Consider the following 12,402-nt stretch of genomic DNA (forward strand, 5'->3'; position numbering starts at 1 on the left):
TATTTCCATATAACACCTGAAAGTGATTAAAAAAAAAGGTTCCAAACACAAAAACAAGAGCCAAACATAGCTTCCTAGTCCCCCAATCTCTCATGCAGGTCACAATAAAGAGACGCATCTTCTGACCACTGGTGGCTTGAGCCACCAGTGTGCCATGAGCTAAGCTATGCTGTGATTTAAATTTTGTTCCTACAGACAGAAAAGGTTACAGATATGCAGTAAAGCAGAAGCAGACATAAAAAAAAAAAAAACCTTAACAGGTTACAGCACATTTAACAATGTATGGAGGCTCAAGAGGAAAAAAAAAGGATATACACAGTTATAAAAATAGTTTTAAAATAGAGTAAAGTCTTAAAAGAGAGCAATTAAAAATAAGAATAAGTCATGTAGATGGATAATACACAGGGAGTCTGGATCCAGTATGGTGTTGTACTGACTTTAAATGTTTTAACTGTTGATGAGAAAACAACAGCTGCCGAGAGACACTGAAATAGAAAAACTACTAAATTAAGCCATTCTATATAGTTTTAAAATGCCTTAACATCAAAATGGAAGTCAAAAATGTTATGCTGGGAAAGAGGTTTTGCTTTTATTTCCACAAAAATAGAAAAGCTATGGATTCAAGGTTGACAAAGATCAGATTTGATTGGGAAAGACCCCCTGAAAATTCACAGGCATAAAGAAATAAAATAAATAAATAAAAATTTTTAAAAAATTAAAAAAACTCAAGATAGGTGACATACATTTTACTTGCTGAAACATAAAACAAAATATCATCTTTGGCTGGCTCATATACAACACACAATCCATGCTTGTGTTATGTACGTTACCTTTGAAAGTTTATGCGTTTTCAGACCATAAAGGGGACAAGATACCAATGAAAACTGATGGCTTAGGTGAACCAACCAGAGAGAGTATCTCCATTACAGCTTTCTTAGAGTTCTACAGCCACAACAGCTTTAAGGATGCTGGCTGAGATGCTCTAGCCTGATAGACTATTCAAGCCAGGATTTGACCATTATCCTAATTTTCTAAGGGCTCCCCTCAAATATTTTAGCACCCCTAGACAACAAGAAGCAGTCTAGAGAATGCAATTCCCACATTCCCAAGAAGTGGGATGGGTGGTTTTTTGGGGTTTTTTTGCGGGGGGGAGTTGGTCATTCAATGTGTTATGGATGTTGGTCAATATTTAGGGAGTTAGTTATAAATTCTTACTGATCATGGTCAGGGAGAAAGCTAAACAAAGGAGATTAGATTCAGGATCTTTTCTGAAGGGAAGATGGGGATATAATACAGAAATGATGACATAAAAGGGTGGATTTTTGAGTCTACTTTTGAATAATCACTAGTCTCAAATATTTTACATTGTTATGGATTTTGGTATGTTGATACAAATTTAAGGTTACTTTTGCTATACTGTATTATGTGTTTCCATTTCTTGCTTAAGGTATAGCACCTATGCAGCTCATTTATGAATGTAATCTAAAGCTCTAGTCCATGAAAGATATTTAGGATAATAAAAAAATATGGATTGGTAGTTTCAACTATAATTAAACTTATGTTAGGTATATTTTCAAGGTCAATCAGAGACATTTTAAATAGATGATTTTCAAATACTTCAGAGACCTACAGAATATAGCATTTTAATATTTTAATAACAAGGTTTTTCATGACAGTAAGACATGTCTGCTCCTGGCAGGACCAATCTACTTCATAAAAGAATGATGGGCATCAAAGAATCTCCATATGGAGCTTGCTTTCTTTGTGGCAAAAGATAGCCATCTGGGCAAGAAACTACCCTTGCCTTTACTGTTGACAGTATGTTATACAAATTGGACAGTCAGGAGACAAAAGAAAGTGATTGCCAAACTTTGCCGAGACATTAGGACAGTCCTTCAAAAATTCCTGCTTCACAGAAAAGTCTGTCAGATATTCTAGGCCTGTAAACTGAAGATGGATACTCCAATGTTACAGGGGAACCGTGGGGTGACTGTCCAGACACCCAGATATTTCTGTTGTTTTGGAAGTGGTTTGTACCACACTTCCTGTTTAAGTAGGTAATATTATATCCTTCTGGGATTCTTGATGGAGGTAAAGACTAGACAGTTATAGTTTTTCTTAAGTTATGATATAAGATAAATTAAAATACAGAGCTTTGAACTTATCAAGATAGAATAAATAAGGGGCTATTTTCTCCAAATATGCCAAATACAAATGGACTGTACATTGTAAATGTACAATTAACTTATCTGATAATTGTTCTTATTACTTATAGTTTTATTATGTTAGAATTAAAACCCTTCCTTTTTGTTTAGACAAAAGGAGGAAATGTGGAATACTTCATTATACTGTGTGAAGATATGTCACTCGAACTGGTTTAACAAAAAGCTGAACATCAATAGCCAGAGAGGATTTTCAGAGAGAGAGGAGGCTGGGAAGGACTGAGTTACCAGGAGAAGCAGAGGAAGCAGGTCATGTAGCATATTAGGTAATAAGCCATGAGCCACGCAACAGCATGTAAATTAATAGAAATGGGTTAGTTTAAGTTATAAAAGCTAGTTAGAAACAAGCATAATCTATCAGCTGACCTTTCATAATTAATAACCATATGGTTATAAGGGAGCTAGCTGGTGAACAGGGAAACTACAGAAGTGGCATGGGTAAGAACATTATTTTACTTTAACTGAAAAAAATTAGATTTTTTTAAACTATTTAAAATTTCAGTTTCACAATGTCAAATATTAACCTTTCCAATAATATCTACAAAAGCACTGCTTACATTTCCATTATTTTCTTTCTTTCTTCTAGTCTCTTGATTAATCCAGGCTAGTTCAAATTTCTAATCCTCCTGCCTCAGATTAACAAATACTTACATTACAAGCATGGATCACATCCAGTTAAATAATGATTTCTCAATTTCTAAATTGTTCACATAGAAAAAAGGCCCTTAGGGGCAGCATTACACTGTCAAAACAGCAAATATTATCACTCAAAAGTGAAATAACTACTAATGAATAATTAGCCTTATTACAATCCAGTGGGAGACACTATATGAAAGTATAATTGTTTCTTGAGGATTTATTATACATTAATTACCCACACTAAATATATTTCACATGCACAATAGCATTGTGATCTGCAAAATCATTCCCCATAAGCAGTAACTCAAAACATAATAACTGAAAACTAAAAATGAAATCTTTCAACACTACCAATACTATACCTGTAAATGACTTTGTCTTTTCAGTAACTCCTTTTTCTTGCTGCTGCTGATGGCAGAATACACATGAAGAAAGGTCATGTACCTGCTTGGGGTGGCCCCATATGCTTTACAAGACTCATGGATTAATAAGAATGATTTTAGAAAGTCAGGATCAACTAGAAAAAGACAGGAAGTAAAAGTTATTTAAATGCATATGATATTAAAAATTATATTAAATAATCTTACTTATATCTCAGATACCCTACTCTATATAGTTATTAAGCACAACATCCTTCTTCTTTGTGGGGGGTGGAGTGGATTGAGACAGTGTTTTCCTGCAGTTTTGGAGCCTATCCTGGAACTCACTCTGTAGACCAGACTGGCCTCAAAGATCCACCTGTCTCTATCCCCAAAGTGCTGGGATTAAAGGCATGCGCCATCACCGCCCTGCCTACAAGACCTTTCTTAAAAGCATAAAAGCATCCACAGTTTCTATGCTCTTTAGGAAATCAGAACTCTATGGTTATAGTGATCTCTATCTTTCCACTGTTATTCAATTCCCCCTAGGTAGTGTTATTGCCGTAAAATCATTCTATGGGTTATTGTAACACTATAAATTAATTAGAACTAGATTATGCATGTAATCAAAGTCAACACAGTAAGATCTACTTGAAATAAAAAAGATTATAAACCAAATAAAATCTACTCATTTGATAGAGAAGGGGAGAATATTTCAAAAGTGATATTTGTCAGAAAGTTAGGAGTAAGCTCAAATGGAATTCAATGTATCTGTGATCAAAAACACACTTCTATCTCACTGGCCATCGGCATCCACTCCTGTAGTGAATGAAGCAAACTTCTAACTACTTCTTAAGCCAAAAACCAGTAAAGCACCCTTGATCCATCCTTTCTTATATGTCACAACCATCATACATTCAACCCTCATGAAAACTAATTCCCAATACCCTCCAAGTCCATTCTTTTCTGTTCCCTTACCTTTTCCTTCGCTTAGTCCTTATCTTTCCCACGTCATAGAAGTGTACATCTAAAGTGGTAAAGTTCCCTACAATTTCCCCCAAATAACCACTGATGTGGGATTCCCCACCGCATGCTTTGAATATTATCATGAATAGTAAAGATGGCCTATAGCAGGGCAGAATATATCCAGGCTAGAAGAGTTATAGAGACAGAGTAGGCAGAGTCAAGGAGATACCATGTAGCTGCTGAAGGAGACAGAAGCCAGAACCTTACCAATAGGCCACAACCTAGTAGTGATACATAGATTAATAGAAATGGGTTAATTTAAGATGTAAGAGCTAGGTAGGAATATGCCTAAGCTATTGGCCAAAAATTCTTATAATTAATATAGGTTCTGTATGATGATTTGGGTCTGGGCACTGGGAAACAAATGAGCAGTCTCTGACTATATATGGTGCCCAATGTGGGGCAATTACATACACATAAAACCTGCAAGGACTTGGGAAGGAATTCTAGACTCAAAAGAACAGAGTTAAGCACAGCTTCTTGACAGCAGTATTTTCTCAGGTGGGCTCTGTTAGAGGCAAGCAGAGGCAAAGGCTTTCTGACTCAGTGATAATAGCAAAAACTGTGCAGTTCCTTTAAGAGTGTGAGTCCAAGTTCATGCTAGCAGCATGAAGTCTGGCTCTGTCAGGAGGTCTTGCACTTAAATGGGGTTTGTGAGCAGAGTGCTAAAAGTTGATTAATGGCGACATAGACCCACTGCATCCCTGGAGCTGGGGTGGTGATCATGGCTAGCAAAGGCAGTAACAATACCTCTGCCATGTTGGATGGGGCAGAGCCAACAGGCAGGGCTGTGGAGTTGGTCCTAGCCACAACTGATTAGCATTTAAAAAAATAAAAAGTGCTTCTGGTCAGAAAATGATTACAGATAAGTAATTCAGACAGACTCAGACAAAAATAAACCTCTGAACAGGTCACAGTATGGGTAAAAAAAATGTACATGGGCTTGGAAAAGAGAGGAAAAAGTATAGACAAGAATACAGACAGTTATAGATTAAAGGAACAAACAATAAATATTTAAAAGTAATAGATTAAAAAATAAGTTACATAAAGATGAAATATACACAGAGAGTTTGGATTATGTATATTATTCTGTTTTCTTTGCATTTTTTTCACTGCAGAGGGCCCTTTCTTTCTGGGAGCTACTAAGCTAAACCAACATAAAGATATCTTGACTCCAAAATTTGAATCTAAAGATATGTTAATTTGGAAAACAGATTCTACTTTTGGTTCTACAGATGAGAACCTGTGCACTCCTTCCAGGCTACTGTGATTTGACGGAACAAGACCCACTGGAAGGTCTCCGTGAACCCTAAAAACACTTCACCCAACAAACAGCAGGAAGAAGTTTAGAGAAAACTAGTCCAAATTCCCAAAATGATTGTTTATAAATGTTTTTTTTTTCATTTTAAGGTGGTTGATTATAAATGGCTAAATGGTCACAGTCAACCTCTTTCTAAACAGGGGGGATATGATATAAAGATGAATATTTTACTTTGGTATAGATCTTGGTCTAACTGATACAAATTTAAGGTCAATTTTGCTATATGTATATTTCTACTCTTATTTAAGGTTTATGTATATACAGCTCATTTAAAATATAGTATATAATTAAAATTATGAATTAATAGTCAACAATAATAGTTAAATTTGTAGTTAAGTTACTTAGGCTTTCTAGGTATACTGAGGAATATTTCAGTTAGATAAATAACCTTCAAAGACTTCAAAGACCTATAGAATATGGCATTTAAAATGTTTTAAGAACTTAGACTTTTCTCAACAGTGAGACATGTCTGCTTCTGGCAGCAACAATTATTACAAAGAGGTTGATGGACATTGAAGAAACTGATTATGGAATTTGCCTTCAATGAGACAAGGCTAGCCATTTTGGCAAGAAACTGTTCTTGCCTGGACTGCTTGATGGTATGCTGTATGAACTGGACATGCAGGACCCATAGAAAAGTGACTGCTGAACTTTCCTAAAGACAAGATGGTCCTTCACGGTTCCTGCTTCACAGAGGAAACTACCACAGATTCTGCAAGACACAGAAGAAATTGACTGACAAACTGCCAATATAGGCAAAATAGTCTTTCAAATTTCCTACTTCATGAAAAGATCTGCCAGATACTACGGGCCTGTATACTGAAGACGGATGCCCCAGTGTTACAGAAGAACTTGGGGTGACTGTCCAGGCAGAAAGATGTCTCTGTCGATTCTAGAGTTTTGGAAGTTGCTTACAATACATTTGCTGTTTACTTAGGTAATATTATATCCTTCTGAAGTCTTTGATGGAGTTGAAAACTAGATAGTTACAGTTTTCCTTAGTTATGATAAAAGATATATTAGATATGAAACTTTAGACTCACAAAGAAATATTGTAAATATAATTCTTGCTTGATACCTGTTTTGTTACATGCAATTTTAATATGGTAAAGTTAAAACCTTCCTTTTTTATTTAGACAGAAAAGGGGAGATGATGTGGGATTCCCCTCTGTATGCTATGAATATGTTTTATTCCCATTGGTTAATAAATAAGCTGCTTTGGCCTATAGCAGGGCAGAATATAGTCAGGCTGGAAGAGATATGTAGAGAGAGAATAGGTAGAGACAAGAAAACACCATTTAGCTGCTGAAGGAAATAGATGTCGTAACGTTACCAATAGGCCATAGCCTAGTAGTGATACACAGATTAATAAAAATGGGTTAAATTAAATGTAAGAGCTAGCTAGGAATATGCTATTGGCCAAACAGCGTTGTAATTAATATAGTTTCTTTATGATCATTAGGGTCTGGATGACCAGGAAACAAACGAGCAGTCTCCAACTACATAACCACTTCACAATAAATGAAGGAAAAAATGAGGTAGGCTGGAGGTGGGGAAAGAGACCTAGAGATCCTAGTGTAAAAGAAAATCCTAATCACATTGCTAATCTCCCAAGATCCCCAGGACACCCACAAAGTGATTGCAAACTCAGTACAATATGCTAAGCTGTTGATTAGTGACTCTGCCCACCCTTTTCTCTTCATTGAAATTGACCCTATCGCTGTTTCAGACCTTTCTACCACTTCTTCACAGTTCTATAGCAATATATGAAAAAGGATGCCATTTCAGACTGGTTGTTTAAGCTCTTCTACCTGTTACGATGCTTGCTATACCCAAACCCACTTTTCTACACACGTTAGATGAACTTCTATCACCACGTCTCTTGCTACATCAGAACTGAATGTCTATAGCACAGCATAAGTCTTGTTCTCACTAGGCTATTAGCTCTTTCGGTAAACAGCCCTGCATCTAGCATAAAGTAAACTTAATAAAACATTTCATGATTAGATGCTTATGTTAAAGAATATAAATGACTTATGGTGTAAAAATTACTTATTCAAAATTAATGTGGAATAATATTACAATTGAGAAACTATACCACCTGTACTCATAAAATACCACTTTTCTGGACGTAAATGAAGCTACATGGTGCATCTACTGATTAGAGTCAAAACAACATAATCAGGACTTCAACTCACTAGGCCAGAAAAATAATTCTGTTTGTGAAAGGGTTGGGAATAGGGATACAGGAGTGTATGTAGAAGGTCATGTGGGATACACATGTGTATCAAAGAACACATGGAGGTCAAAGACCAACCTCTAGAGCTGTGTCAGCCTTTAGGCCTGAGAAGTGAGTGCAGGGCTCCTCCTGTCTCTGCCCTCCTAGCAGGGGTTACAAGCAAGTTCTACACCATCACTTATGTGGGACTCATGAATGCAACCAGTTTACTGCGATATCTCCCCTGCCCCTAGGAAAAGTAATTTCTTTAATTTCTCACATATACATACTCTTTTGGTTCCTATATGACCCAAATTGAATTTAAAAATGAAGAGAGCTTCAAATTTTAACATACTCAAAGAAACCTGACTGCTAACAGTTCACTGCTGTGGAATATTCCTTTATACTGGAAGAAGATCTATCACTGTGATTGGTTTAATGAAATGCTGAATGGTCAATAGTTAGGCAGGAAAGGGTTACAGGGGACTTCTGAGGACAGAGAAGAAGAAAGGCAGGGTTGCCAGCCAGGTGCCGAGAAAGCAACATGAGCACTATGGAGAGATGAGGTGAAGAGTCACATGAAGGAACATGGATTAAAATCATGGGTTGATTTAAGTTGTAAGAGCTACTAGGACAAGCCTAAGGAAAGGCTGAGCTTTCATAATTAATAATAAGTCTCCATGTCGCTATTTAGGAACTGGTGGTACAGAGAAAGGTGTGCTATAGTTCACATTATTTAAACTTATAATCATCGCCCATGAATCTCTAATGTGAGAAAAAGTAGTATGTCATAAATACAAAAGTAAATAAACAAATAGATTATATCAAAATACTACCTGAATTTTTTTTCTTTTCTTCCTTTCTTTTTTTGTCATGTTTTTCTTCACCATCTGTTTCACTGAATAACATCTCTGGTATCTAAAATACAGAGCATTTCTTTACCACTGGATGAAATGTAACCCACTGTACTTCTTTTAACTAGTGCTCACCATCCTTTCACTGATTCATGACAAAGCAGAAAAGCCTCTAAGAGGCCTTAAGTGAACATTTTTTGGGTACAGAATTTTTGAGAGAGCACTTGTGAGGGATGGAAGTATGTATAGAGACCAGATGGCAACCCCAAGTGTCATTCTCAAGATCGCTGTCCACCTCTATGGAGACAGGCCTTCTCTCTGTGCTGGAGCTCACCAATCAGGCTAGCTGCCTGCCCAAGGACCCGCCTGGCTCTGCTTCCCCAGAGCTGGCATTATAAACATGCAAAACCATGCTCAACCTTTTACTTGGATTCTGGGAGATACAAACTTGGTCCCCACGGTTTTCCTCGTGCCTGCATGGTAAGCCTTTACTTTTGGGTTTCTCATCCTTCTACCATGACACTTGTCTTCCAGGCTGACCTCAATACCAGCATCCTCTCAGCCCCTGCTCCAATCCAGTCTCCAAAGACTCAACCCCCTTTGCACTGTCGCTCCTCTTTTTCAAACCATAATCTTCCCTTTATCCACTTAAATTCCTCAGGAATCACTTGTGCTTGTGCAAGTCTCAGTTCCCTCCTCACACTTATTTCATCACACTCAGTTAGCAAAACCACAACATTAGCTAAATTCAAGTCACCACTTGCCGGATGTAAATGTACAGATGGCTTAGGAAAAAACACACAACTGTGAAGGCTGGCCTCAAGGACACAGACTCATGCTCTCTGTCTTTCATTTTCACAAACTATGTCTTCATGCATCTCTTCAAGCTGCCAAGTGTCTTCTCTCATCCTTCATCTCAAGTAATAAAATCACTTCTGAATTCAGGGAGAAAACAGAGAAGCATATCCAGAACTTCATAGTTGCTCACTTTCTATTCAACTGGCTAAAAAACCTTGCCTGCCCTCCATCTGTTTAAAGCTTTGTCTGAGATGCAACATCACACTACTCTGAAACATACCAGACTATGTACCTCTAGTATACAAAAACAAGTAAGTGATTGGGAATATGAATATTATTCAAAGCCTAATGTCTAAGGTTATTACTGATTCAGATAAAGTAAAATAAGTGGATTGTAGTTAGAACGGTGCTATGAACTCATACAGTAAACTCAATTTCAGTTTCCCATCCTTCTCCTCTGCCCGCCCCCATCCACCCCTCCTCTGTATTTGCTCAGAAAAGGGACAGGCCTCCCCATGGGTATCAGCAAAGCATGCCTTGACAAGCTGCCTTAAGATCACAAACCTCCCCCTCTCTAAAGGTTAGGCAAGGCAATCCAGCATAAGGAATCCATTACCAAGAGCCTGCCAAAGCACAGGGACAGCCCTGCTCCTACCTCTGGGAGTACCCCAAATAGATCCAGCTACACAACCCTGACACATATGCAAAGGGCCCAGGTCAGTCCCATGCAGGCTCCCTGGTTGTTGCTTCAGACTCTGTGAGTTCCCAGGACCCAGGCTAGCCATTTCTGTGAGGATTTTCTGCAAATCCCTGATCCTTCAGGCTCCCCCAATCCCTTCTCCCTCTCCTTAGCAGGACTCCCAAGCTCTGCCCATGTTTGGCCATGGATCTCTGACTCTACCTCCACCTGCCACTGGATGGAGGCTCTCCGATGACAACTGCAGCAGTCACCAATCTGATCACAGGGGATGGCCATGATCACTGTGCATCCCACTACTGCCAATAGTCTTAACTGGGGCATCCTTGTAGATTCGGAGGGGCGTTTCCCTTGCATCAGGCTTCTACCAGACCCAATAAAGCCCCCATCCCAGTCATCAACTTTCAAGACCCCACCTCCACCCAGCCCCTTCTATATCCAATCCCTCAAGTTCCCATGCTTATGTGCCCCCAATCCACCCAGCAGATCTCCTCTATCCAACCCCTCAATGTGCTTTTTAAAACAACTTAAATTTTTAAATTTTCACTTTTTAAATTTCTTACTATGCATTTAAAAAAAAATCTAGGCTAGCGCCTGTTAGGCTAATAAATCCAAGTCATACTATTTTTTTAAAAGATAATTATCTCTTTATTCTATTAAAATTTTTATACTTGAAGTTGCCGCCTAAAATTCCATATTCAACTAAACTATCCTAAGAACAGAAAGAAAACAGACATGCTGTCAGACATAGTAGAAATGTCCAGGGCCTCAGTTAAGCTAAGGTTTCACCTGTAGCAGGCACAGCCTGGGACAGGGTACCGAGCAGAGCAAGCTCAGCATCAGAGCAGAGCATACCTTCTTCATGCTGCTGTCTGACCAGCCCTCCATCCACAGCACTTGGCACTTCTTATGCAGAGCTGGATTGCTCTCACAGTTTATTATGAAATTCATATTTGCAGAATCCATAATCAAGACAATATGCAAGTTTTGTTGAATTCCTAAAAAAAAATGTAAGAAACTGTAATCATGGAAAAATTATGAGAACAACCATAAATCAAGGAACTTGTATATGGACTGGTTTTACGGTAAAACATATTTTCAATGAAACAGTAGGAGCTGCTTATGGGGGAAAAAAGCAAACTACAAAATATTAAGGCAAGATTTTTACACTGGTTAAAAAATGACTTGCTTCTTGAAGGAAGTGGCCCCTAGTGGCCATCCACTAGGGGCCACTAGGGCCACTGGATGGCCACATCCAGTATCCAGCCCCCACACCCATTATGAAACAAGGATAGCATAACTCAGCCTCAGTGGGCTACGGAAAGAAGGCAGCAAGTTGGGAGTTGGGGTGAGGTAGGAGAGCCTAAAAGTTAGACAGGAAGCAAAGGGTTGATATCAAGATCCATAGTATATGTATATGAATTCTCAAAGAATGAATAAAAATATTTCTTCACGTGTGTTTTGTGAGTCACACATACTCAGAAAAAGATTCATAAAGATATCATACAGGAATGCTGGGATCTATGCTTTTAAAAAAATTCTATTTTATCTCCATAGTGCACAAGAAAATGCTTCTGTATAAATAATCAGCTACTTAGCATTTAAAAAACACTATAAGCCTGTCTTATTTAAGACAAGATCTGCTAGTGTAGCAAGTATAATACAATCAAATGAAAATGCAAACAGCAAGGGCTGGTATTCCAAAACCATCAGTGCAATTCCAACACTGCCCTCTGATAAAATTTCCAAAGGTATTGTTATCATAGGCTTCTTCTGTGTTATTTTCTAAAATCGCAAGAAAAATAACAAAAAAGTCATTAATTATTAAAGAACCCTAAATTTAAGATTACCTTCACAATCTAATGAAAATTATGGCAATTAAATTGTGGGAGAGCTATGAAGTCCTGAGTGAATGTTACTGTTAACAAGTACACAGCCATGTCAGGACCAAGGCCTCAGGCCCATGAGAAATAAGCAAAACCTTACCCCTACCTGGGTCAAGCTTAGGAAGATGGCAAAATCCTTCTAAAGTCTAAGAGCAAATGTTGGCAGTGTGCAAAAGTATGAACTGTTTATGAATGACTGAGCAGTGTGTACTGGTAACTGCACCCCTAGCTAAGCGAGGTCCGCCTCCTCTGCTCTACACAGTAACTGCACTGAGGTTCTGGGATACTGTACAGCAGGCACCACTCCACTAGAGCAAGCTCGGCCCTCCGGCCCCAACTGCTCGTGCAGCGATTTGTTATTTATTAAGTTTACTATGCGTTT

The 12,402-nt window shown here is 38.1% G+C and overlaps 1 protein-coding gene across 1 annotated transcript in view; it reads right to left on the reverse strand.

Moving 5' to 3' along the window:
• The window catches only part of Dync2h1 (dynein cytoplasmic 2 heavy chain 1), a 229,932-nt gene that overhangs the window by 131,426 nt on the left and 86,104 nt on the right, over positions 1 to 12,402 (reverse strand). The window contains 3 exon segments of the mRNA XM_038323616.1: positions 3,224 to 3,378; positions 8,622 to 8,703; positions 10,990 to 11,132. Of these exon segments, the coding sequence (XP_038179544.1) occupies positions 3,224 to 3,378; positions 8,622 to 8,703; positions 10,990 to 11,132 (380 nt within the window).

This window comes from Arvicola amphibius, chromosome 3 (genome assembly GCF_903992535.2).
Source record: "Arvicola amphibius chromosome 3, mArvAmp1.2, whole genome shotgun sequence".
NCBI lineage: Eukaryota > Metazoa > Chordata > Mammalia > Rodentia > Cricetidae > Arvicola > Arvicola amphibius.